The 26,974-nt window shown below is 32.5% G+C and overlaps 2 protein-coding genes across 4 annotated transcripts; one reads left to right on the top strand and one right to left on the bottom strand.

Moving 5' to 3' along the window:
* The first annotated feature begins 4,957 nt into the window (after window positions 1-4,957).
* On the top strand, window positions 4,958-9,916 carry LOC131953712 (farnesyl pyrophosphate synthase). Its single transcript, XM_059317040.1, has 9 exons — window positions 4,958-5,035; window positions 6,373-6,523; window positions 6,891-7,025; window positions 7,128-7,208; window positions 7,375-7,497; window positions 8,090-8,254; window positions 8,374-8,451; window positions 9,029-9,163; window positions 9,439-9,916. Exons 2-9 carry the CDS (start codon window positions 6,374-6,376, stop codon window positions 9,637-9,639), a joined length of 1,068 nt encoding a protein of 355 aa, XP_059173023.1. The 5' UTR covers window positions 4,958-5,035; window position 6,373; the 3' UTR covers window positions 9,640-9,916.
* Window positions 9,917-12,675: 2,759 nt separating this feature from the next.
* On the bottom strand, window positions 12,676-21,501 carry LOC131953714 (uncharacterized). Of its 3 annotated transcripts, none has more exons than XM_059317043.1 (11): window positions 21,369-21,501; window positions 20,501-20,562; window positions 20,361-20,421; window positions 19,321-19,395; window positions 19,151-19,196; window positions 18,758-18,779; window positions 18,353-18,416; window positions 16,888-16,937; window positions 14,862-14,943; window positions 14,320-14,395; window positions 12,676-12,895 (listed from the first exon to the last, which is right to left on the bottom strand). In XM_059317043.1, exons 1-11 carry the CDS (start codon window positions 21,426-21,428, stop codon window positions 12,879-12,881), a joined length of 615 nt encoding a protein of 204 aa, XP_059173026.1. In that variant the 5' UTR covers window positions 21,429-21,501; the 3' UTR covers window positions 12,676-12,878. The 3 variants fall into 3 exon arrangements, with proteins under 3 accessions (XP_059173026.1, XP_059173028.1, XP_059173027.1); XM_059317045.1 differs by having other exon boundaries at window positions 14,332-14,395; XM_059317044.1 differs by having other exon boundaries at window positions 19,157-19,196.
* Between the last annotated feature and the right edge of the window lie 5,473 nt (window positions 21,502-26,974).

Below are 26,974 nucleotides of genomic sequence, written 5' to 3'. Positions count from 1 at the left end.
TTTTTTTTTACACAAGCCTTTTCTTCGTTATTGAGAGTAGTTTCCCTTGGCAATGAAATAATGATAAATAAGTCATAAGTGTAGTATGGTTTATTGTATTATGGTCCACACATGGGTCATGCTGTAGGCCTAATCCCATAATATTATAAAATATCGAAACAGTTGTTACTTTTAGAACCATTTAATTTTTATGAATGGCGTTCATTTACGCGAGTTTAGCGGTCTCTCCCTAAAAAATGATACATATCCCACCACACTCAAAACGACGTCTGAAATAAGCAACCTTCTCCCCCTACCCCCTCCATGCCACATACATTTAAATTATGATAGTTTAAGTACATACTTTTTTCTCTCCCCCACCATCACAGAAATCTACCCCCCCCCCCCACTCCCATCAAATACTAACATTTTTCTTTATTGCATTTTGTTAATCATGTAAATAACGAAAGGGGTCATCCATAAATGACGTCACGCTTTTTTGGGACGATTTTTATCCGCCCCCCCCTCCCCTCCATCACACATCGTCACAAAAAGACAGACCCCCGCCCCTAAAATGACGCCACACTTCAGCTTCAGCCTACAGCCCCCCTCAAAATTGCAGTTTTTTTTTTAAACATCGATATTTTTCCAAACTCTTGTCTGAAATCTGTCAAAATAGAGTATTTCAATCAATTCCTATTACAATTTATTAAAACAGTTTTCTAAAACGCGAAATAACTTCTACAATTCGTTTTCTAACATTTCTTTTTTATAATGAAAAAAAGTTTGACGTCGCACCATCTGAACCCACCCGACTCCCCCTCATCACACATCGTCACAAAGTTACCGACCCCCCTCCCCCTACGAGTGTGACGTCATTTATAGACGACCCCCAAAACACGAATGCGCCTATAGAATTTTACATTATTCTTTTATTTTTATCAAGTGCTGCAAAAAAAAATATTTTTAAAATTCGCATTGATGCCACGGAAGTAATGTAGGCCCTATTTAGGCCCTACATTAAAGGTGCATTAGGGGAAACAGCCCAGCGCGAATAAAACTATTTGCCAATATAAAGACTAGTGGTAGATTAAACTAATAACGTTATCAATACGTCATGAGTAACTCAGGCACGAACCAGCGAACCATGGCCTCTAGAACATTGGATGTTAATTAGATAGGAATTTAGATCCCATGGGTTTGAAAGTGTGCTGTTGCAGACCACGCCTGCAATTTTCGCCCTCCTGACTTCATGGTTTTTGTCAAAAGGGATCAGAAAAAATGGGTTCCCAACAGAAAGATCCCTTACTGTATATATATATTAGCTCTTGACAAAAATTCCATTGATGAATTGTGCCCCCCCCCCCCCCGCCATGCACTCGTGCATAAGAGAACTGCACACGAGTGCAACATAAGCTCATAGTACACGGTGGAAATAATGCGAAATTGTTTATTTTAGTTCTCGGTGGGTAGTAGGGCTAAAAAGCAGAGGCGTGGCGACTCATTCCGAACTATCAGTTTTGCGTCCCCGTTTATTTGAAGTTATTAACGTTGACGAAGAAACATCCCACCCTTCGGAAAGGGCGGGGCGCTTTTTACCAATCACTGTCCCTTAACAGTTTTTATTTGGATGTCACACAATTAATTTAATAAAAAGCTCATTATAATGAGCTTTTTATTTTGTCTACCCCATTCGGCGTCGTCCAGAGGCGTAGCGACCCCTCCGGGCGCCCGGGGTGAACTTTCAGTTTGGCGCCCCTCCATATATATATATATATATATATATATATATATATATATATATATATATATATATATATATATATATATATATATATATGTGTGTGTGTGTGTGTGTGTGTCAGTGGCGGAACTAGAAAAAAAGGGCCACCCCGCAAAAAAATTTTGTAGGTCCCCCCCCCCCCTTATATATATATATATATATATATATATATATATATATATATATATATATATATATATATATATATATATATATATATATGTATATATAGAAAGTGAGAGAGAGAGTCCTATATATATATATATATATATATATATATATATATATATATATATATATATATATATAGAGAGAGAGAGAGAGAGAGAGAGAGAGAGAGAGAGATACACAAAAAACGAACATAGGATACTCATTGCTGGCCTGTTCGGGTTATTAAAAAAAGGGTTTCTTTTCCAAGAAAAAAAAGGGGTTTTATTATTTTCAATTAGATCTAATACAATACATCATCATGTCATGTGTATAAGTGCATTCGTGTGTTTTGTGAAAATCAGTTTTATTTTATCTCTGCAATTAGACCTAAAATTAAAATCTATTCATCGGTCAAAAGAACATAAGCCATGAAAGCTTTGTATAAGTAATGGTATCTCATGTTATGTTTATTTGTATGTTTGTTTGTATTTATATTATTCATTTTAAATACTTTTCCTTTTTATTTAATGTTATTCTTTAGTAAGTACTTTTTAAAAAAAAAAGAATCAAGAAAAACAATTGCTTTTTAATATGTTTAGTACAAATCTATTAAAAGGAGCTTTTGATTACCCCTATTTGAATATTTAAAAAAGGGGAATAAGTCATGGAAGTGGTTTGAACGTTTGCTTATCTTTGATAAGCTTGATTGTAGGAGAAAGATGACTCGGCTTTCACAATGGTTTAAAAACAAAGGGAAAAAAAATATACAAGAGCGTGGGGTGGTGTCTATAGAATAAAGATAATCCAACCGCAGCTACTGTAATATTTTTTACAAAACAACCATCAAGATAAAAATGCAAGAAATTTTTTTTAACTATAAAAAAAAATATTATTTTCGGCTGTGGGCCCCTAAATGGCGTGGGCCCCCCCGCATTGCGGGGTCTGGCGGCACTGTAGTTCCGCCCCTGGTGTGTGTATGTGTGTGCGACAGTCTGAAAAAAAAAATAACAATTACGCTGATAGTCGTTCCCTAAAACTTCACTCGACGCCAATAAAATTCCCGTTATATATAAGAAGCATTATCCTTTAAAAATGATGATTAGTAATGTCAGAAAAAAATTAAAATCGTAGCGGTGCTGATTCGTTTTGGCAAAGAGTGTCGCTTCCCACCCACTCGCTCCAACAGTCTGCTATTTTACTGATCGGATAGCGATACAAGAATCCGTTATATTTATTTCTCTTTAATGCAGTGATCCAGGCAAGATGTAATGCAATCAAGTAAAAGTATCAGATCTCTCTCGATGAAGTTGAGAGAATCGTAAGAATCGTACAAAGAACTAGTCGCGTTATTACTTATCAAAACTGGCTAGTGAAATCGTACATTAAAATGTTAATACAATTTATTTCTTTTCTAAGTGTTAAAAGAGTTATCTAGTCACCGATCCAGTACATATCCTGCGTTTTTTGTTGGTGAAAAAGTGCCCCACCATCTTGCACAAAAATGGTAGAGTGGATTTTAAACGTCACTAACTCTTTTTTACTTTCTCGTATATATAGAGAAAGTCTTGTAATCGTGCAAAAAAAAAATCGAGATTTTTGCAAATCTCGACGTTTTGCATCTCACTGATACGGAAAAACATAATTTTGCAATCTTGTCCGTATGTCTGTGTGTGTGTGTGTGTGTGTGTGTGTGTGTGTGTGTGTGTGTCCGTGTGTAAACACGATAACTTGAGTACCGTTACAGCTAGGTTGATGAAATTTCATATATAAGTATTTAATCAAAATCGTAAATCCGTATCAACTTTTGAGCGATTTCCGATAACCGGAAGTGGTACTTTTCCTACTTTGAATTTTTCAAAAGCCTATAACTTGAGTACTATTTCAGATAGAAAAATGAAATTTCATACGTAAGTAAAAGATCTAATTCTCTACCTTCTATTAAATTTTGAGTCATTTCGGTTGACTGGAAGTAGTACTTTACGCTACTTCCGATTTCTCAAAAAACTAATGTAAATTTTAAAAGTAATAATAATATTGCGCACTATTATGCGCTTTTTTATTTCGCGTTCACTTGGTGTGCAATTTATTTGTCTACGAGATTTTATTCTATTTTTAAAACTTTAAGTATTTAAAATGGATTAAAAATCATGTCTATAGCCCGAGTTCCCATCCCCTGTTATTTTATATAAGAATATTCGAGAAAGTTTAGGGGAGATCACTCCCGGTTTATTTATGTTACAGAATCGTAAAATACGCTTTAGTTCAATGTGTTTCTTTTCTGAGTGATATCGGTTATTTATTCCTTGATCCGGTGTGAATTTTTCCGATTTTAGTCTTCGAAAAAGCGCCCCCCCCCCCATCTAGGAAAGCTGAAAAGCGGTTTTTCCGGTCACTATTTCTTAAGGATATACGTTTTACAGTTACACAATCAAGGTAGAAACAGTTAAATCAGTATGCAAGGGCTCTCTGCCGTTACATTTCTTTACTTTGACTGTTTATAATTCAAAACTGCAGCTTAAAATGAACTTTAATAAATTTTTTCTACCCCTTTTGGCGCCCCTCTAGTGTCGGCGCCCGGGGCGGCGGCCCTCCCCGCCCTCCCCTAGCTACGCCTCTTGTCGTGTCCCCCCCCACCTACGGATCAGCGCCCGGGACCGCCACCCCGTTCGCCCTCCAATAACTTAATATAATAACTAAGTTTCTAGATGAAAGCACAAATTGTGCTCACATACCTCCATCTATAAACCACCTTCCTCCCTTTCTTGTCTTTGCTTCGTCACATTTGGTACCACCCCCAACAATCATTACACAAAGTCACATAACATAAATCTTATGTATGGACGATTCTTATGACTCATTTAGTATTTTTTTTTTACAATTTGATCCATATTGAATCAAGTAGATATACGTATGTCTGCTACAGTCAATACCTTTGCAACATTTTTTTGTAAATAAAACTATTAGGTAATAATTATTTTGTATAAAACGAAATGTTTATGTATGCTAAATTTAGATTTTGCATTTCGCACATTGGTTGGTCGAAATTCAGCATACGATTGGGTCGACTGATGCCGGTATTTTCACTACACATTTGTATTAAACAGAATAATAGAAATTTTTGAAGTAGGTATTTGTTTTCTTAAAGTAACCCTAAATGGCATAAAGTAACCAGATGAATTTGTTGTTTTTATTTATTTAGATCTAGACTAGATCTAGCCTGAGTAAAATTATTAAGTTTGCTTGTTAGTTTTTTGTTTGAGTTGCAGTGAGAATGCAGTGGAGTGTGTCTGACACACTGAGTTCACTGACACTCGACTCGACACTGATCTGTCGACAGTCACTCACTCATTTCGGGTGAACTTTGTGCTGCTTTTCTTGTCGCTGTAGACTAGACTCTAGTGACCTAGTCTATGTCTAGATCTAGAAATCTAGACTCCAGAAAAAAAAATCGGTAATCTATCGTTTTAGGTACGTAAAATCGCCCGCGACTAGAATCTATCTAGTAATGTGAAAAACAGGTGACTCCTTAAATTTTAATAATTATTTGTTATTTTGAGGAGGATTTATGTTTTGAAAAATACAAAAATGTTTCCTTGTTTCATTTATGTACCTGGTTTTAAACAACTGAATTTGAATTAAAACTTTTCAGTAATAAACGAAGACTAGCGATATTTCCATCAGATGCAACCATGCTCATTTACTATAGCTGCTGACTACTAATTTTAATACTATAGCAGTCATCTTGTTTATTTTTTTTATTGTAAACTTATAGCGCAAGATTCAGGGGAAGCCACTCTTAGCTCTAACTTACAGATGACCGCTTTTTATATAGCAAATCCTGCTCGCAAACACTGCTGTTTAAAGTTAATTTCCTGCCTATATTGATATATTTAGCCATTGATTTAGGTTTATTATTCATTTATCTATAATATTTGACACAAATATATCACGTGACAATACTTATATTAAAGCCTTGACAATGAGGTAACTTTTTCGTACATTACTAGCCGCGGACGATTTTACGTACCTAAAACGATAGATTACCAAAAAATCAAAACCTTTTCATATTGAACTTTGAAAAGTCAACACATGCCTCTGCTGGTGCTGTGATCAAATCAAGCAAGACACTGTCCTGTAGGCCTAACTAACTACAAGTAACTAGTAAACTACAGTCTGCTGTATGTGGTCTGTGAAACGGCCATTTGATTAATGCCAATTTAATGCTTACCAAGCTTTTAACCGGGTGCTTTTTCCCTGCTGATTATACTAAGCATGTTCCCTAGGCACTTACTTTATGCTCTAGAATGGAGGCTAGTCCAGACTACTGCTCCTTGATTTTGTTACAGACTGGACTAAGTTTAAAGTTTTAGGCTTAATAAGAATTTGATTAGGCCTAGCACAATAAAATAAGAATAATATAAAATAATAATATTGATGTAATATTTTTTTTTCCTTTGCAGAATGGCCCAGACAAGTAATGATGTTAAAAAAACAAAGGATGCTACAGAGCTAAATGAATTTGATGCTGTTTTTATTGAAATTGTTGAAACATTAACTAAAGATGGAAAGGAAAACTGTGAAATCTCTGATGCTTATAACTGGTTTAAAGAGGTTACTATTTTAACCTACTTTCTTGGAAAATTATGTATTAGGCTGATTTATCCTGATTTATAAAATAAATGTTAAGTAGTTTAGTATCCTATTACATTTAGGTTGACAAGAACATAGTCAATGATAGATCTAGCTTTTATGGGATTTTGGGCTCTTGTCAAATAAAGTCATGATTTTGTCAACTTTATTATTTTTTACTTCTTGCAAATCAAAATGAAATATTACTTCCTATTTTTAAAACATTCACATTTTACCAATCTATGCGACTGTATTTTTTTTGCATAACCTATTTATAATATGAAGGAAATTTCTTTATTATTAAATGTCTTTGCTATATTTTATAGCTATATGCAACATATATTTTTAGGCCCTTGAGTATAATGTACCACATGGCAAAAAGAACAGAGGTATATCAGTAGTAACATCTTTTAAAAAGTTAGTGCAAGATCCTTCTGAGGAGGACATAAAACTAGCCCAGATCATGGGTTGGTGTGTTGAACTGGTAAGTTACTTCTAATTTTGAAAATGTTACTTAATATTTCTGTTTTGTTCCTGTTTGCTATGATTAGGATGACAATATTTTGACCTCTTTTTCTTTTAACAGTTGCAAGCTTTCTTCTTAGTGTCTGATGACATTATGGATCATTCAATTAGCCGTAGAGGTTTACCTTGTTGGTACAAAAAAGTAAGGTTTTTATAACAAACGTTAAATTCTTTAATATGGTATTTTTCTGAATTTCACCTGATTGTCTAACCTCAGTAATAATTATAATAATAACTATTTAAATACTATTTTTACTTTACCCTTTTTGATGTTTTAGAATTATATATTTTATTTATCTTTCAAACAGGAAGGTGTTGGTCTAATAGCAATTAACGATGCATTTTTTATGGAGTGTTCCATATATAAATTATTAAAGAAATATGCTAGTCACAAGCCATATTACATCAATTTGGTAGAGCTCTTTTTACAAGTGAGTTTAGTTTTTTCTTTTTGTCAAACCATTAGTTGTTGGAATATTTGGTGTACTTTTAAAAAAAAATTAGTGATAAATAGTAACTAACTTTAACTTTTTTTTTTGGAAAGCTTATTAACAAAAAATTGTTTATCAATGTGTTGAAGAAATGTTTTTTATCACTCAGTGATGGATAATACTACTTTAAAATTTACCTCTTCTTGTGTCAAAATCCAGGAAATTCAGAAAGTACATTTTAAAAAGTCCTTGTCACAGTGTTATGATACCCCATAGAACCTAGTGGTCCATGGGGTAGAGGAAGTAGAGTTCATCTGTTTATTTGACCTCAGCATATGAAGGGATAACATGGTCAGCACTATGCCTAGCCACCTTTACTTAACCTAATGTGAGTCAGGTACCCATCAGAGCTGGGTGAATTCAAGAATGTTGTACAGAGTCAAGCCAGAGATCCGAACTTGATAGTCGTTTGGCTTAGCAGTAGTATATTGTTCCATCTGACCATGCTGTCCCCACATGGTTCTTTGTAACGTTTTTAAAACCTGTAAAAAAATAATGCTACAAAAGCATTAATCAATCGGCTGTTTCACAGACCACACTACAGACTGTTACAGGACAGTGTCTTGATTTGATCACAGCACCAGCAGAGGCATGTGTTGACTTTTCAAAGTTCAATATGAAAAGATACAATGCCATTGTCAAGTGGAAAACAGCCTTTTACTCTTTTTATTTACCTGTTGCTATTGCAATGTATATGGTAAGTATACATTATAGGGTATGGGAATTTGGGTTGTCATATAACTATTAAATATGCCCAGCATTTGGAAATTGGGGTACTGATTTCTAATGTAAGATTGCTTTTTTTCCTGAATATAGGCTGGTATATCAGATGAAGAAACTCACGGAAAAGCGAAAACAATCTTACTAGAAATGGGGCACTTTTTTCAAGTTCAGGCAAGTATTTTATTAAGGTTACCGAATAAAATATTTTAATTCCTGTAAAATCATTTAGGTTGTTTTGTTTTTATATTTATTTGTAATTTATAAACAGTTTATGGATACATCACATATAAAGTTTAACCGGGTGTTCTTTCCCTGCTGATTTCACCAAGCCTGTTCCCTAGGCACTTACTTTATGCTCTAGAATGGAAGCTAGTCCAGGCTACTGCTCCTTGATTTTGTTATGGACTGGACTAATTTCACATCACAAGCAGAAGTTTCTCTAGCAGGCCATGATGCTATTAATAGTATAATTGATCAGACTTACATCATGCTTTACCAGCCTATGTTGAAGGTGTGGGCTGTCAGAGGATTATAGTCAGGGCACCCATCACATTTGAAGCAGAAATGGGTGGGGCGACAACCAACACTTGCCCGCCTTGAACCTGGCTTCCTGCATGATGAAGCAATCAAGGAGAGAATTTGTTGCCAACTTCTCTCTTCGTACCAATATACCCCATGTGGTCCGGTCCATTGACAATGAATCTGCTGGGTCTGGGTTATCTGACATCTTTATTTGAATATTTTCCAGGATGACTATTTAGATTGTTATGGTACACCTGAGATCATTGGCAAGATTGGAACTGACATACAAGACAACAAATGTGGCTGGCTGATTGTGAAAGCTCTAGAGATAGCTTCTGATGAACAGAAAAAGGAACTTGAGGTAGTCTTTATGTCCAAATAATATCTCACTTTTACTATCTTTTATGTCAATATATTACAGTTTAGTACCCAAGTCATAATTTATTTACCTAGTTAAATGTAAAAACTTTTTTAGTCAAAATAGTATAGTAAAAAAAGCTTAAATAATAATTCAAATAATATAATTATAATCTTGTTTTTTCTTCTATGGAATTTTTTTGGACCAAAATTTGATATTTTACTGTAAAATTTTGTTGATTTGAACCAGATGTTTAAAATGATACATTTATTTTTTAGGCCTCTTATGGAAGATGGGATGATGATGCTATTGTCAGAGTAAAAAATATCTACAGAGAGCTTGATATAGAAGGTGTGTACAAACAGTATGAAGAACAAAGCTATGAAAGTATTACACAAGTTATCAAGTCACTAGATTCAGATGTTCCCCAAGAAGTCTTTCTGGATTTTGCAAATAGAATATACAAAAGACAAAAATAAACACTGCCATTGTTCGTCCACATAGAAAAGTGGTATTAATAAATATTCAAGATTTCTAAGTTTTATTAGCTGCCAGACATTAATTTATTAAACGCCACATTTTTCAATAAAATATTAAGTGTACTATGTATTAACACTTTTTATTGTTTTACACGTGGACATTTGTCCTGATTTTTAAAAAGGTTTTGCAAATATTGTTTTAATTTTTTACACTCAACTCAGTTATTTTGATGTATACCTTGTTTAAGTCATGTGTTATTAAAAGGTTGATGCTACATCAAAGGTTTTTAGTGTTTTATAAGCGCTGCATTTTTTATGTTAATCATTATTTTAACTTAAGGTTTGATATTTTCTTTTTAGTGTGGGAACTCTATTTACTTGACAAAAAAACATAAGGGGGGATAACAAATTTTTTTTTAAAATTAAATAATATAGTTTAAATTTGTACCATAAATTGCAAAAAAAAAAAAAAAAAAAAAAATTAAGAAAAAAAGATTATTTCAATTTCAGTGGAGTTTGAGAGGAAATTAAGTTATGATTTTAATTAAGCATTATTGAAAGTTTGATAGCACACTACCTTATGTCAAATAATGAATTCTTTGAAGTCTACTGTTTAAGATGGGATCTGTTGTTAAGGATAATACAATGCTTTTGAAAACAAAATGTTGATTAGGATCACATACAGTTCACAGACTCTTGCTAAATATTAATTTAGGTGACTTTGGTTGTTAAAAACAAAGAGCATGTCCACTAAGGGTGGAAGTGAGGGTGGTCCTCTTTTTGATCATATTTAGGTAACATCTCCTTGTGACATTTACCATATCATAAGGAATGGCGGTCTATTGTAGGTCACAGGCAAACAGAATTCAATGTGGGAGAAAGTCTGCTTAATAACTGACTAACAGCAACTTTTATCTCGTCAAAGTGTAAGGGATAACCATTAAAGCTAGACTGCTAACCCCATAGCCTCAAGTTCTTAACCGGGTTCAAATCACTAGAATGTCCATGAGTTCATCCAGCTCTGGTGGGTACCTAGCTCACATTAGGGTAATTAAAAGCAGCTGGGCATAGTGCTGACCACGCTATCCCTTCATATGCTGAGGTAATCTGAAACAGATGAACTCACTTCATCTGCCATATTTGTTTTGGGCATGAACTGGAAAAGATCTTTATGATGGACCGTTCAAGGTAAGCAGACAAGCTTTGTGCCCTCAGATTAGTGATGACAAAACCATATAACAGGACCAGATAGTTCATAGAGACAGATGAAGTATTTCATGTGGTCACCTTAGTTAAGTGATCCCTTGTTGAACCCACATGCTAAAGTCAAGCAAGGGTAAAAGATCGCTTTACATCAGGGGGTCTCCAAACTACGGCCCGCGGCACATCAGCAAGCTTTGAGTGCTAAATATATAAACATTAACAGTGTATTGAATCCTGTCGTGAAGATTGTGAATTTAATAAGGTCATATGGGCTGAACCATAGATATAGAATACTTGGATCTCGACTGTATTTTCGGCCCCCCGACAGTGTTTCTTTCAGATTTTTTTCTCGGGGGGGGGGGGGGGGGGGCGGCACTTGAAATATGTATATATTTCTATAAAATTATATTTTGTGGGGGGGGGGGGGGGCTCCATAACACCAAAGATATGCCTTGAAGAAACTCTGGCCCCCAAACTGATATTTGATAGTCAATCTGGCCCTCGGTCTGAAAAGTTTGGAGACCCCTGCTTTACATGTTAGCTTATTATAATACTTGTATTTTTATAACACACCACATAAGTATTTTTAACAGAGAGAAAAAACAATCTTTCTACTATGAATTATGGAAAAGTAAATAATAAACTGTTTTATTATCCCAAGAACTCATGATCGTATGTACGTGACTACAAAATATATTTACATCGGCAAATAGTAGAAAGTATTATCGCTTGGTATTTTAATATTTTTGCCATTACATCACTTCAACTCACCACAAATACAATCATAGTTTTTGTTAAGTACTTTCAAAAACAAACATTTAATGTATGAAAGTCTTGGCTTACAAATAGCATGAATAAGAAAGTAGAAAATCCCACAAAAAATGTTCTTTAAAAATGTATCTTACAATAGATTATAAATACTATACAAAAGCATTCTCTCATTACAGGTCAACTTTTGTCAAAAACAGGTATTTAATATTATGAAACAGTCTTTACTAATATATAATACAAAGTGAAGTAAAAAAATGTCCTCACAAAATATGTACATAAAAAATTAAACTTCAAAAAAGCATTTATCAATCACAGACTGAGTAGCTTTAAAAGTGTTTTCAGTAATGCTGAACTTCTAATGTAGATGATATACTAGTGCAAGCATAGATGATAGTTATTACAGGTTTATTCAGGTCTATCAACATTTAGCTGAATTCTGTTACCCAATCTACTTTTTTATTTATACATGTTATAGTTATACAGAATGATTAATCTCAATAATATAAATTGACTGCAAGCTCATTCCATAAAAAAAATAGTTACAAAAATGTGATGCATTTAACATATAGTATTAATTTTAAAATATATAAAAATCAGGTAGATTTTTCAGAAATAATCTTTTTACAAATAAATCTTAACACGGTAATAAAAAATAATTGACTTTGTTAATTAATTATGCTATAAATTAGAGTAATAATTATTTTTAAAGAAATTATACTCTGCGTAGGGGTAACTGGTTTTGACAGCATCAATACCCTCAAAGAATTCGAATTTTTACACCTACCATCTTTCTGTACCTGCAACTACTTTGGGCAAATCCCTCCTCCCCCAATGTGGATGTCCACATGAATCAAAGTACATTTCATCACATATCTATTATTTTCTACATGTACTGCAACATAAATTACTTATTTAAAAGTTATTCTTTTTGGCAAGGTCTATTTTTAAATTCTTTCAATAGAATCAAACAAAAGCATTGAGAAGAAGAAATAAAATGTTTTAAGAGAGAATCTTTTTAAGTGCTATTTTAAATCTAATGATTTTCATTTCCAAATCACAAATTTAAAAATGTGTGTAGTCAAATATAGCACAAAAAACTGGTCCTGAATCTTAAGATCACATTTGTGACTGATATTTTTGTTTTTATTCATTGGTTTCTAAGGTAGACCTACTAACTTCAAAAGACCAGTACCTGTTGAACTATTTAAAAAAACTTGTGTTTGAATTCAGGTTGTTGCCTTGATCCATCTTCCTTCCAAAATCTACTATTCCTGAGGTTCACCTATGGAATGAAGCGTTTAACATTATTATGTTGAACTTAATAGATAGATGAATCAAAGCATGTTCTTATACATGTATAGTGGGTAGGTCTGTCCACCCTAAAATATATTTTTCAAGGAACAAGCAGCAATTTTCCTTAATGACGTTCTATATGTAACTTTTAAATGAATAATACTTTTCACACATTTTTTTGTGACAAATGTTACCATATAAATGACCGTTTGTAAAGTATCAGCAGATGAGGCACAGGTGCTATATTTTTAAAGAGGTTGAGAAATTGTTTTTGGCCTACATTAAAAAAAACCCCACAAAATTAGTGAAATGTTATATTTTTTATCTTACCAAGAGATAATAACCTTACTTGCAAAATGACATTTTATAGCCTATTAAAAAAATTGCATAAAAAGTTTTAATAAGAGGCTTTTATGTGATAATGCACCAAAAAGGGGAAAATAAATGATTTTCTTTAAATATATAATACACTACTATTTAAATAACTAAAGAAAAGCGTGAGTCGCTATAATATGTTTTGGATAATTTTACTAATATTTAGGAAGCCACCCATGCAAATAAAAAAAAAGCAGGCTTATAAGGTTCATAACATGTTGACACATAATACTTAATTGTGTTGGAGGAAATCCCGTATTACATTACATTTAATAGTGAAGAAGATTGCATAATAAACTGTGTTTACTCATGAAATTTTTTCAACTTATAAGTTTTCAGTTACTGCACATTTAGTAACAATGCTCAGCCACTGCAAGGTGGAGTGAAGCGAGTTGTGAACCATAGGTACCAGCAGTGCTTTTTTTTAAAAAAAAAGGTGCCAGTACTCAGTGATGGATTGATTAACTTTTAACTACCAGTTCGCACCTCAATGCAATCTTACTGGGTGCAATTTTTTTAAAAATTCAGTTTTAAATTAATAATATAATATATTAATAATAAACGTTAAAATACAAGTAAAGTAAGATTTTTTTCCACACATTGAAAAAGGTACCGATACACAGTACTGGTGCATACCGTCACAAAAAAAGCACCACCTAGATGTGAATCAGTGCACCAGGAAATGAAAATTACCACAAAGAAACTCCTAATTCAAAACAATTACAATTTACAAAATTTAAAAGCCAAGGGTCCTGGCTTTTAAAATTTATTTTTTCACGTCTTTTTAAAGATTTGAATTGGAAGGAATTTTTCTATTCTAACATAAAATTAACACTTGCATGTCAAAATTGGAGAATCACTGAGTAAAATTGACTGGTAGGCAGCCTGCTATGGATTATCTATTCAGGTCAACCCTCTTGGAGTGTAGTGCAAATAGAGTTAACCGATGGAAGCATGTAAACTAGACTATAGAGGGCGTAGTGGACATAAATGGATGATCCATTCATTTTAAAATTTTATTGGAATACAAAAATTTACAAAAATATTTACTCTTGAGAGGTTTAGATCCAATGCATTTTTGAAAACATGCCGTACAGTAAGTAGAATAGGTTTCCTGAAATTTTGTAATATAAATAAACAATGAATTATTATTTTACATATTTATTGTTTAAGGTTAGGAATTGTTGACGTTAAGCAATTAATGAGGTTAAAAATAAATGTATGACACTTTTTGCCTAGAAGGATTAACACATAACATGTTTTAAGTTTTCCATAAATTTTTTTAATTATTCAAAAGGTTAAATCTAAAATATTTGGGAGTCTTTAAAACTTTCATGAAAATTATATATTTTAGTTATAAATTACCACAGGTCATTTTCTTTTTGACAAAATTGTATTTGGTTCAAATCTTTAAGACGATATACCCAAACGGGATGAAAAGCTAAAAATAGCTTACCATGTTTTAATTTATTATTGTTACTTGTTGGGATTGTAGCATGTAAACCATACTAATCCAACCAGGCCCATTTTAATAATAATACTATTATATAACTATTTAATAATTATTTTTAAAATGGTACCTTTTTGGCTTGTGCTAAATCATCAATGATTTCAGCAAAAGCTTCTTTTTCTTGACTCAGCTTTTGACATAGGTCTTCAAGCCAGTGGCGGAACTAGAAAAAAAGGGCCACCCCGCAAAGAAATTTTTTGGGCCCCATATATATATATATATATATATATATATATATATATATATATATATATATATATATATATATATATATATATATATATATATATATAAACAAAATAGCAACATAGAATACTCTTTTCGGGCTTGTCCGAGTTTTAAAAAAAATAAAAATTCTTAGTTTTTATTAAAAATTAAAATCAAGTTACAACAACACGTCATTTGTGTGAGTGTTATTCGTCTTTTCTTTCTTTTTACTTTCTCGTATATACGTAGTATAGAGAAAGTATTGTAATCGTGCACAAAAAAAAAAAATCGAGATTTTTACAAATCTCGACGTTTTACACCTCACTGATACGGAAAAACATAATTTTGCAATCTTGTCCGTATGTCTGTGTGTGTGTGTGTCTGTCTGTCTGTCTGTCTGTCCGTGTGTAAACACGATAACTTAAGTACCGTTACAGCTAGGTTGATGAAATTTCATATATAAGTATTTTATCAAAATCGTAGATCCGTATCAACTTTTGAGCGATTTCCGATAACCGGAAGTGGTACTTTTCCTACTTTGAATTTTTTAAAAGCCTATAACTTGAGTACTATTTCAGATAGATAAATGAAATTTCACATGTAAGTAAAAGATATAATTCTCTACCTTCTGTTAAATTTTGAGTAATTTCCGTTGACTGGAAGTAGTAATTTACGCTACTTCCGATTTCTCAAAAAACTAATGTAAATTTTTAAAGTACTAATAATATTGCGCACTATTATACGCGTTTTTATTCGGCGTTTGCTTGGTGCGCAATGTTTTTTTTATGAGATTCTATTCTATTTTTAAAAGTTTAAGTATTTAAAATGGATTAAAAATCATAACTATATCCCCAGTTACCATCCCCTGTTGTTTTATATAAGAATATTCGAGAAAGTTTAGGGGAGATCACTACCGGTTTATTTTTTGTATACTTTTATTTTTCAATTTAATACAAATACAGTAACATTCTTCGAAAATCTCAGTTATAATAAACGTTTGCTTAAATGCCTCCTAAAAACAAGTCGGTCAAAAGTATAAGAAGCATGAAAACTTTGTACCTGTAATGGTTTCTCGCGTTATGTTTATTATAATGTTTTTTTGTATTTATATTATTAATCTTAAATATTTTCCTTTTAAAAATACTTGTCATTCTTTATTAAGTATTTTTAAAAAATAATAATTAAGAGAAGTAATTGCTTTTAAATTTGTTAAGAGCAAATCTATTAAAAGGTGCTTAAGAGCACACATATTTGACTATTTAAAAGGGGGAAATAAGTCATAGAAGTGGTTTGAACGTTTGCCTTTCACGCAATTTATTTTCAAAATAATTTTGCCGTCAGCAGCGTGTGTTTGATTGTAGGAGAAAGAGGACTCGGGATGGTGGCTATAAAATAAAGATAATCAACAGCAGCTACGGTATTCTTTTTACAAAACAACCATCAAGTCAAAAATGAAAGAAAATAACTATTTTTAACTGTAAAAGAAAATTGATTATGGTTGGCAATGGGCCCCTAAATGGCGTGGGCCCCCCCGCATGGCGGGGTCTGGCGGCACTGTCGTTCCGCCCCTGCTTCAAGCTAGGACACAAAAGCAAACAACTCAATTATGTGTAGGTTACATATTTTTGTAAGATACATTCTTTTTACAAATTGATTTGTGTTAGTAACTTTACATGACTGTTGAGTGTAAAACCTTTAAAAACAGAAATATAAGGTAAATAAAGTATCTGTCAGTGAAAAAAAATATGTATAAAAAGACAGAATTTTCAGTGATCCTGTGTCTAATCCATGTTTAACATAAGAGTTGTTTTTATTGAGGATGAATAACAGTTGGGTAATAACATTGCCTTACACACATTTAAAATAGATCAGACTAAAAAAAACCCACCTCTTTTAGTTTTGCTTCTTTTTCTGGTAAGATCTTTTCTAATAGTACTAGCTGTTGATATAGAAATGAAAAGAGTAAACTTCAAATAGTATATTGATTTTCAAACTCAACATTTCTTTTTGAGATAATATGATAGCATTATGACATGGCCCAAAGTAAAGAGGATAGCTAATAGAGTAAGTGGTCTCTCAGGGAGGGGAAAAGAATAAAGCTATTTGGAATATGCATACTTCAAGCCCTCTTTGGCTCGAGGCAATGACTGTAATAGATTGACGATAGAAGCATGTGATTGTATATAAAACGTTTATTGGCCTCAACTACATGATGGTAACGAGAGAGAGCGGAAGTCACGAGACACAAATATATATATACATATAAGGGACATCACTCAAGATAACAGTATAAATATAATACTAATACAAGAAGAGTGAGTTCCCTTGACTTCACAATTCTCACTATATTACAATGACAATTTCATCACTGCCTCTACAAAAAATATATTGCTAGTGTCAGTAGAGCTTCTCTTAATGAATGGTAGATGCAACAACAAATGTTCGTGACAATTTGTAGTTAGGTCTGGTTAGTTGATAATGCAATGGGGTAAAACATTCGTGTGCCACACTGATGTGTGATATTTTTTTCTAGTAGTTTTCTTGATAGAATGAGTTACACCATTTTTAAAGGTGATTTTTAAAAAATTCATTTTTTGCTATAACATTTAAATTCATGAAGCAAAAACTTTACTCATTAGATATAATAACCAGAGTTTCTTTCAGGAATATCAACTGCCACCACCACCCCTCCGAAACAAAATAGAAATGTATAATTTCTATAGAAAATGTATACTTTTACCCAGAAATTTAAGTGCACCTCAACCCCCACCCAAATGTTTCAAGTGCCCTCCCTCCCCCCAAGAAAAAGTCTGAAAGAAACAGTTTAAAACACTTTGCATTACAATTGCATTGAATAAGCTTAACATGCTCTCAACTTCACCCATTTCATATTTAACATGCATAATTTATCATGTGGTTAAAAGGTCTGGGTTAATAAAAACAACAAGTTGCAAGTAATTAAACTTTAGTCATTGAGAAATCTGTGTTCTGCAGATTATTGCAATTGCCTCCCTTTACTGGCAGTTAAGTTTGATTATTGTTATTGTTAAATAACGCTAGTTATATATATATACATATATTTATCTATACTTAGTTTTCTCAGTGTAAAAATAAATTCCCTTTAAACATACACTATACACATAAACCAACAGTGCAGCCATACAACTATACAATTACTTTGCCAATAACTGTTGATACATAAATATACAATTGAATTTAAGCTATGGTTCAAGTTTTTTATATTTTGGAGATAATGTTAAGTCAAGGGGCACATTCATGTTTCTATTAACTATTAGGCCTACCATACTACGACAAAAATTAGTTGCTTTCCAGACAATAAATGAAAAAATTTACCCTCTCTTTCATTTGCTTTACCGTTGGTTCCTTATGTCTCTTCCTCTTTTTTGTTTTCTTTTTGCTAAATTTAAAAATGAGTTCCAATAAAATACATTTTCTCTTTTTCTATAAACAAATTTTTTACTACAAAGATTGCCAATGGTTTAAAATTTTTGGAGTAAAAATTAGAATTTATCTTGCTTCAGCTTATTCCTTTTTAAAAATGCAAGTGGCTATAATTACCCCACAAATATAAAATTTCATCTCAGAAAGAGCTTAAAAAAATAATTTGCATAGTTAGCTGAGCTCATCATAATAAAATTTAAACTCTAAAACTGAAGATTTAGAAAAAATACAACTATTTAACCCAGATCAGACGTGTAACTTGCAGAACACATCTTGTCTGATGCAGCTCCTGATTACCTGGTGTGTTGATCAAGTAAACCTGTTCAAAACATTTAAAAAAAAAATCAATTAACAAACTGCAATTTACACACATGAAGAAGTGATGTAAAAAAAAAGTCTTATTAAATTAATCATGAAGTATTTTTATTCTTTTTCTGTAAACTAAATGAGATTATTGAAGTCTTGTCAATTAGTAATAACAATTGTGTGAATATGAATGAAAATGTATTTATTTTACATACTTTTTGCTTTGATACACAAAAACACATTTTTTAAAGATAGCATTTGAAATCTGTATTACTTTTTTTGTGTAGTAGCAAAAAATATATAAATATCACACTGATGATGCAACTACAATAATACGGCTATGTAATGATGATACAAACACAAGGATAAAATTACAAAATGCACCTTTACCAGATGATGTTCCATTATTTTTCTGTTGTTTTGCCTGTTTCTGTCAAATAAAAAAAATTGAGTATTTATGAACTTTAATACCCACTTAACAAGAGGGATGGGGGTTCTGATACAGAAAAAAAGTAATATTCTTAATCCAGATTTTGAGAAAATCTGTTTCTTACCTTACTTGACAGTGTAGCAAACAATGAAGGATCTTCAACTTCCCTTTTAGGTACTGAAACTTTTTGCACCATTTCCTGATCAACACATGATTTAGATTATTCAAAAAATTGATCTCTGGATTAAACAGATAAACCAACATGATAAAAAGGTTCAATTCAAAGACTTGTTTGAAAATAAATGTTTTTTGCCATCTCTACTTAAAAGAGTTTTTTTTTATGGAAATACAATAGGGTATTGTAGATTTTTAGGAATAAAAAAATGTACCACCAGAAGCACTTAATACTAAAATTTCTTTAGTCATTGAACATCACTATGTTATTTAAGAATATGTAAACATCACAGAAGTTTCAAGACTTAATTAAAGCTTCATTTATTGTTATTTTAAGAATCTTAATTAGGACCATTTAGAAGATTTTTTAATAGAACAAAGGGAAATAAGAAATACAGTTGTGTTACAGAGTTATAGTTAATGTAACCATAATTGCAATTTAACATTTCTTAAAAGTAGAAAGCTACAAATTTGGAAGAAATAATAGTTTTTAAAAAGAGGCTGGGGAAGGGGTAATCAAAAAAAAAATACCCACAAGGAATATTTTCTGGTTTGGTTAGTGACATCCAACATTGGGTGAAGATCATCTAGTGTTAAATTATAAATAACATTTAATATTTGTTTATTAGGGTGCAGGCACACTTTCAGTGGGTTCCCACTCAAAAAAGTGGTAAATAAAATTAAAAACATGGGCTACATACTAATAGTGAAGCAGTTATAAAGATTAATCTTTAGTCAATTTGTCGAACATTGCTAACTATTTCATACTCTGCATACAAATATTCTGCTCAGTAATAATTTTTAATTTAATTGGAAAGAGTGGAAAGAAATGAAAAAAAAAACAATAGCAGAAGGCAGAAAAGCATGGATGGATGCTGTTAATGGCCTATGCACCACTAAAAGTTGAAAAGGCAGATTAGAAGAAAAAGTTTTAGATAATTTTTTGTGTTATTATTTATTGAAATTGCACAAATTAATAAACTATCTTACATCAGGGAGTTGGGTTTTGACCTGAATCAGAGTTGAGTCTTTACTACTTGAAGGAATTTGCCTGTTGGTTAAAGATAATAAGTTCAAGAAACCACACATTTCCTCAGGAAGCTTTTAAGAAAATAAAAAATCCAGCATACCTATTTACATTTAAAGTTTCTTGAGTTTTTTTCAGTTTTTTGCATTCTTTGGAGTAGTACATCTGTAATAAAAGTATATCTTTTTCAAATATTAACTCATATAAAAACTGATTGTAAAACTGACAAGTATAATTATAATTGAAAAAAAAGACAGTTTTCACACGAAAAATATATAATGATACTTCATTTTAAGTGATATAGATGGTTTTTGGTTTTTGTTGATTTTTTTTTTGCCTGGGAAATTTGTGAAATTTTTTTTTGTTAGTTGTTTTAGATGATCTGAGATGTTATCTCTATCCTAAATGTACACAAACTTAGTGTGTTGAGTGTACACTTTGGCTCATTTTGGCGCTGTTCCTGGTTGAAGATCAACCATGTATCCAGCTCAACAATTAATTGCTGTTCAGTGTTTTTGTGAAACAATACCCACAAGTTATAATAACTTTAGTATATGATGCCTATGGTCCTTATAATTGTGAATTCATTTTCCAAACAATGTCATCTCTCTGTATTACCATACCTTATTTGCACCCAATAAAGTTTTTTTAGCAAGAATTTTTTTATTATTCTGTTCTATTATTTTTTTTTATGTTAGTTCTTACATTTAGTTAGTAATAACAGATACAAAATGTGTTCTGCATAGACACAAACTGAATTTATTGTGCATTTTGGAGTGTCTACAATAGTGTTTCTTTCAGACATTCTTCAGAAAGATGCCTGAAAGAAACTCTGCTTGAACATGTTCATTTGATTTGCAAATTGCCTTGATTCTGAGGTTTTAGATTTCGCCACATTAGATAGATTATCAACAAAAAATAAAAAAATGAGGTTTTACAGTGTGTAAATCTCACTAATGTGCAATGATTACTTTGCCTTCCATTGACAAGTTTTCCCAACTTTGTCTAAATTTTTGCAGTCTTTCCTGCATGCTGCACTTTGGAAATTGTAAACTTTCAAACCGTTTATTTAAATACAAAGAGAATGGTGTCAGTTGTTGTTCATCAGACTGTAATAAAGATAATTACCTTGATGATAATTTAAAAAAAAAACAAGACAGAACAAAATAAAAATGACATGTTGTAGTGAAAGATTTCTAACTTTTTAGAATCAACTTAGGAACCATATTGCATTAATAAAAGAGTCTTTATTCCTTTAACTATATTTCTTCATTATAGAGCTTTGAATTTTAAAAAATTAGGGTGATAATGAGAGTTGTGGTCCAAAATAGGGTTAAAGCAAAGTCTTTTTAATTTTTTAAAATAGAAAAAAATTGTAATAAAAAGTGTAATAAGAAATCAATTTAGAAACCACATCGCATTAATAAAAGAGTATCATTTCTATAGCTCCATTTCTTCATTAACAAACTTTGAATTTTAAAAAAGTAAAGTTGACAATAAAATTTGTGGTAGGAAAAAGGGTTAAAGCAAAGTCTTTTTAATTCTTAAAAATAGAAAAAAAAATCATTTCAAAGTAAATGAGAAAAAACAACCTTAAATGCTCCAATATATTTACTCTTAGTCCAGTTTGGTTAATGTTTTACAAGCTTTTCTTTAGTTCGCAAAACTTAATTTTGACCCACTTCTAATGCAGCGATTTCGTTCAAACTTTCCCTATATGTTCCACTTTGATAACAATACAAGTCTATTTTTTAATTTAATTAGATGTTTAATTAGTCATTAAAAATTAATTAAACGGTTTTGGCACTTAGGGGGGATAACAAAATTAATTCACTTGATAGATTACTATATTTAATAACAGAAGGAGAGATTCTGATGAGCTGTGGTTCATAAGAATGTTCACAATTGTAGAACTGGTAGATCTAGGGGCAGATAATATAGCTTTTAAACGGTTTAAAACTAAGGGGAGGTAGTAAGATTAAGAGCTAATTTGCTTTCTTTAATAAAAGTAATGGTTGCTCATGAGATCTACAAATTTTAGCAACAAAAGCTTTTTATTAAAGAAAGCAAATTAGTTTTATTTTCTCATTTTCAGTGCATTTAAAAGCTTTTTGCCATAAAAGGTATTATATTTGTTTTATGAATTCTAACCATGTCTAACAGATTTCTTTTAAGATGATTATTCTTCAATTTCAAATTATTTACCTTTTATAAAACTCCTTAGATGTTTTGAGAAGTTTAAAATACCAGTAACAAAGTTGTTTTTTTGTGTTTGGTTTAACTAAATCTTGAGTAGGAAATTTTCACTGTGTTTTACAGGATTATGATAAAAAAAGTGTTAAAAACAGTAACAAGATAATACCTCAGAAACGAAGCCTTCCATTCTAAAAATTCTGTTCTATCTGAAAGGATAAACCCTACACTGAAAACAACATTCTCAACAAATATAAATTTTAAAATTAAAACTAGATCTACAGAGTAAAAAATGTCGGTGACAACAAATACTTATTTAAAATAAGCTCATTCTTTATAATCTACTTGACAATTATGTTTGAGAATTGATAAAATGCAGTTTCTATTAGTTTTGGTACAGCTAAAGGTGATAAATACACCCCAGGGTCCATTTCTTTTCTTTCTGAATATTATCTAAAAAATTGATTTGTATTGTAACAACAGACCAATAACAAGTCTAAAAAAAATGAAACATAGTAAAAAAAAATGTTTTTTTACTTTTAATGAAGAAAATATGTTAATTTTGACACAAATATTAAAATTCACACAAAAATCCACAGAAGCTAAAGTACTTGATAAATAGTAATATAACTTTACAAAACATTTTGCAGTATGTAAAAAAGTTTCCCTTTCAAACCTAACAGTCTATGGGGCAAGTGAAGTAGAGTTCACTTGTTTCTGTGACCTCGGCATATGAAGAGATAGTGTGGTCAGCACTATGTCCAGCCGCCTTTACTTTCCCTAACGTGAGTTAGGTACCCATTAGAGTTGGGTGGACTCAGGGACGGTCTACTGACTTGAAAACCCGGATTCGAACTCAAGACTTACGGGTTAGCAGTCCAGCTCTCTACCGCTAGACCACTCCATCCCATTTTGCAGTATGTAGATTTATATTAAATAATTACAGCTGTTGGTGGTCATACTATGATCAGGAAAAAAATAGTTGACTAAAACAAATGCACCTCCTAATTGTGACCTAATTTTGGAGTTTATGACAAGAATTTTTTTTGTAAAAATGTAATATGTAAAGACACTCAAACTTAAACATGTAATTCAGTAGAAGAGTGCACTATAAATAAATATGCCAAATTTTAAGACTATAGCTACAAAACTTCATATTTTACGGCCTGGAACCTTCGTAAGAAAATAGAAAAACAACAAATTGAGAAAAATCAAAAAAAAAAATTAAAACATTGCCTAAAACAACATTGTGTAAAATCAGCAAACGGTAATGAAATATTTGTACATACATAACAGATATATTGAAATATGCTGCTCAAACAATATAATTTCTGACATTAGCCCAAAAAAAATTGAATTCCATGACCCATAAAAATGTTGACCTAAAAGTCACTAGAACCCCCTACTAAGTATTGTGGACCACTTCCTATCTGAACTAGTCTACCTGATTCCCTCCTTTCAGCATTCCTAATAATCTTCCTCCTCCTTTTAACACCCTATCTAACAGCACCCTCTGCTTTTGCAACCCTAATGTCATGTCGCTGTCCCAGTTTTTCACTCTCCTTCCCTATAGATAACCCTAACACTATCGAAAATTCCCTCGAAGACCTGGATTCTATATTGAGTTCCCCAACCCCCACAGTAACAGCTGCCTCTAGACATAGTCTCTGAACAACTATGTGCTTAGGGCACCGTGACCGAATCAATGAATGAATACTTTCATTTACATTTTGCGTTATCCCCTGCAGGCAACGTTGCAACAGTACCTCAGACGTTTTTCATAGACTTCCTCTACATAACCTGCCACAAGAGGATTCAGATAGGCTGCTGCTGTGTGTTGAGCAACACCTTTAGCCAGAGCTTTTTTGTAGAAGCACCAGGAGCCTACACCATCAGGACAATCTTCATGATGTGGTTCATCCGGTGCTGGCGCCAGGTTATTCAGCACCCTAGGCGCAAAACTTATTAAAAGCGCGCCCCCCCCCCCCCCCCCCCGCAATTTTTCATCATGCCCCTGTATTGTCAGAGGCGTAGCGACCCTTCCCGGCGCCCGGGGACAAACTTTCGATTTGCAACCCTCCTCAAACTTTCAATTTGCACACCCCCTTCCCCACCCTAGGCAACCGCCTAGTTCGCCTTATAGGTAGCACCGGCCCTAGGTTCATCGTCTGTTGATGTGCAGTGCAGAAAACTTGCCCATATAGCTTTTTGCATATCTGGCACATTACTGCTAGATCTACCAGCCTTGGTGTAGTACTTCTGGAGTTTCTTTATTTTGTCCTGGGTTAGGCGACACAAGCCTCAACCACCAAGGGTTATTTTTTTGTTTCTTTTTTGTGTCGACTAAGGTGCGCAAAGCAGTGCCCAAACATTTTGCAACATGGTTGATACATTCCTGTTTTTGCACTAATAAGCCAGGATATGGGTCTGCCTTGTGGATAGCCTTGATGGTATTGGTGTCGCCATCTGAAACCACAGAACGGTAGCGGAGTCCATGGCATGTTATAGAACGATTCCACATCGTAACTGCTGCCTTTGGGAAATAAGTTTTTAGGCAATCAACACATTCTGACATATGGCCCTTGAGCAATTCTCATCCAGGCATTTGTCATGGATATTATTTAGTTATAATATAAGTTAAGTTAGCTATAATAAATTATAAAATTAAATACCTCAACTCTATGCCGTAGGTTTAGATGTACTATATATATAGTATAGTAGTAAGTTAAAATTTTAATTTAGGCTTAGACAGAAGTTTTAAAGACATATAATATATTGTCATATACTTTAATTAATTAAATCTAGATCTAGATAGTAAGTAGATAGATAATAATAGTATAGGCATATTAAGTATTACTAAATAGTAAATAAAAATTAGCATGAAAATACTTATAAAATATTATTTAATATTATTATTATTTAAGGCAGGCCTAGGCTAAACATTTAGTGCTTTAGTAAACATTACAATGATCACCCTCTTGTTTTTCAAAAAACTGTGTATGCTTGACGGAACAGAAAGAGCTAAACTTGCTCTGTCTGACATCTTATTCTGATCTAATCATCTTGATCTGTTATTTGAAGAAAGTGTCAAAATTTTAACAACCAAGAAAGGTAACTCCAGTTTTCTCAATAACGATAACTTTTCTTTTTAGAATATCGGCAGGCAGCCACGGTTGGAGGGGGTGGGTGGGTGGGGGGGGGGGGGAGATGGGAGGGTGTTATGATTGGGGGGAGTGGATTAAGGGAAGTAATTTAAAAGTCATCCATCTACAACCCAGTATCGCTAACAGGCGGTCACTGGTTAACGTATATATTCTCTATAATAATTTCATTAATTATTTGGAGAGGGGGGGGGGGGGGTAGGGCAGAGGCGTAGCTAGGGGAGGGCGGGGAGGGCGGCCGCCCCGGGCGCCGACCTCAGGGGGGCGCCAAAAGGGGTAGAACATTTTTTTACAAGCTCATTTTAAGCTGCAGTTTAGAATTATAAACAGTCAAAGTAAAGAAATTTAACCGCTGAGAGCGTTTGCATACTGATTTAACTGTTTTCTAACTTGATTGTGTAACTGTAAAAGGTATATCCTTAAGAAACAGTGACCGGAAAAACTGCTTTCCAGCTTTCCTAGATGGGGGGGGGGGCGCTTTTTCGAAGACTAAAATCGGAAAAATTAAGGAATAAATAACCCATATCACTCAGAAAAGAACCCATGGAACTAAAACGTATTTTACGATTGTGTAACATAAAAACACAAATTATTGACGTTTAACATCCACTGTACCATTTTTGTCCAAGATGGTGGGGAGAGGGGGGGGGGGGCGCTTTTTCACCAACAAAAATCTCAGGATTTGTATTGGATCGGTTACTAGATAACTCTTTTAACACCTAGAAAATAAATGTGTTTCCTCTAGCTTGTTTTATTATACAATCAACCAGTCAACGAAATGCACATATCGTATTCCAATGTGAACAATAATTTGCTATTGTATGTCAATTGTATGACCTTAATCTAACAAACTTATAATCCAAATATATACTATATCATAACAGAGACTGTTCCAAAGATAAAACGTAAAAAAAAATTTCATAAAAAACGTTTTAATAACAAGCTTTTATGTAATGATGCACTAAAAAGTAGAAAATAAATTATAGACTACTATTTAAATAACTATAAAGAAAAGCGTGGGTCACTTTAGTATCTATTGGATACCTTTACTAATGTTAAGGAAGACACCCACGCTTTTCTTTATAGTTATTTAAATAGTAGTCTATAATTTATTTTCTACTTTTTAGTGCATCATTACATAAAAGCTTGTTATTAAAACGTTTTTTATGAAATTTTTTTTCAGTACTTTACATGTTTTATTTACAATAGAGTTACATGACTAA

This window comes from Physella acuta, unplaced genomic scaffold (assembly GCF_028476545.2).
Source record: "Physella acuta isolate Inbredline_101_S28 unplaced genomic scaffold, ASM2847654v3 ptg000942l, whole genome shotgun sequence".
NCBI classification, from domain to species: Eukaryota; Metazoa; Mollusca; class Gastropoda; family Physidae; genus Physella; species Physella acuta.
Note: the sequence above shows the minus strand (reverse complement) of the source record. Positions and strands in the feature narration are given on the sequence as shown.

Coding starts and splice junctions, on each gene's coding strand:
- LOC131953714 (XM_059317043.1), bottom strand. CDS start 21,428: ATGCAGGAAAGACTGCAAAAATTTAGACAAAGTTGGGAAAACTTGTCA. Junction 19,197..19,320: donor TTGCTACACTGTCAAGTAAG/GTAAGAAACAGA, acceptor TTTATTTGACAG/AAACAGGCAAAACAACAGAA. Junction 14,396..14,861: donor ATTTAGCACAAGCCAAAAAG/GTACCATTTTAA, acceptor ACAAAATTTCAG/GAAACCTATTCTACTTACTG.
- LOC131953712 (XM_059317040.1), top strand. CDS start 6,374: ATGGCCCAGACAAGTAATGATGTTAAAAAAACAAAGGATGCTACAGAG. Junction 7,498..8,089: donor TGGTAGAGCTCTTTTTACAA/GTGAGTTTAGTT, acceptor GCTGTTTCACAG/ACCACACTACAGACTGTTAC. Junction 8,452..9,028: donor GGCACTTTTTTCAAGTTCAG/GCAAGTATTTTA, acceptor AATATTTTCCAG/GATGACTATTTAGATTGTTA.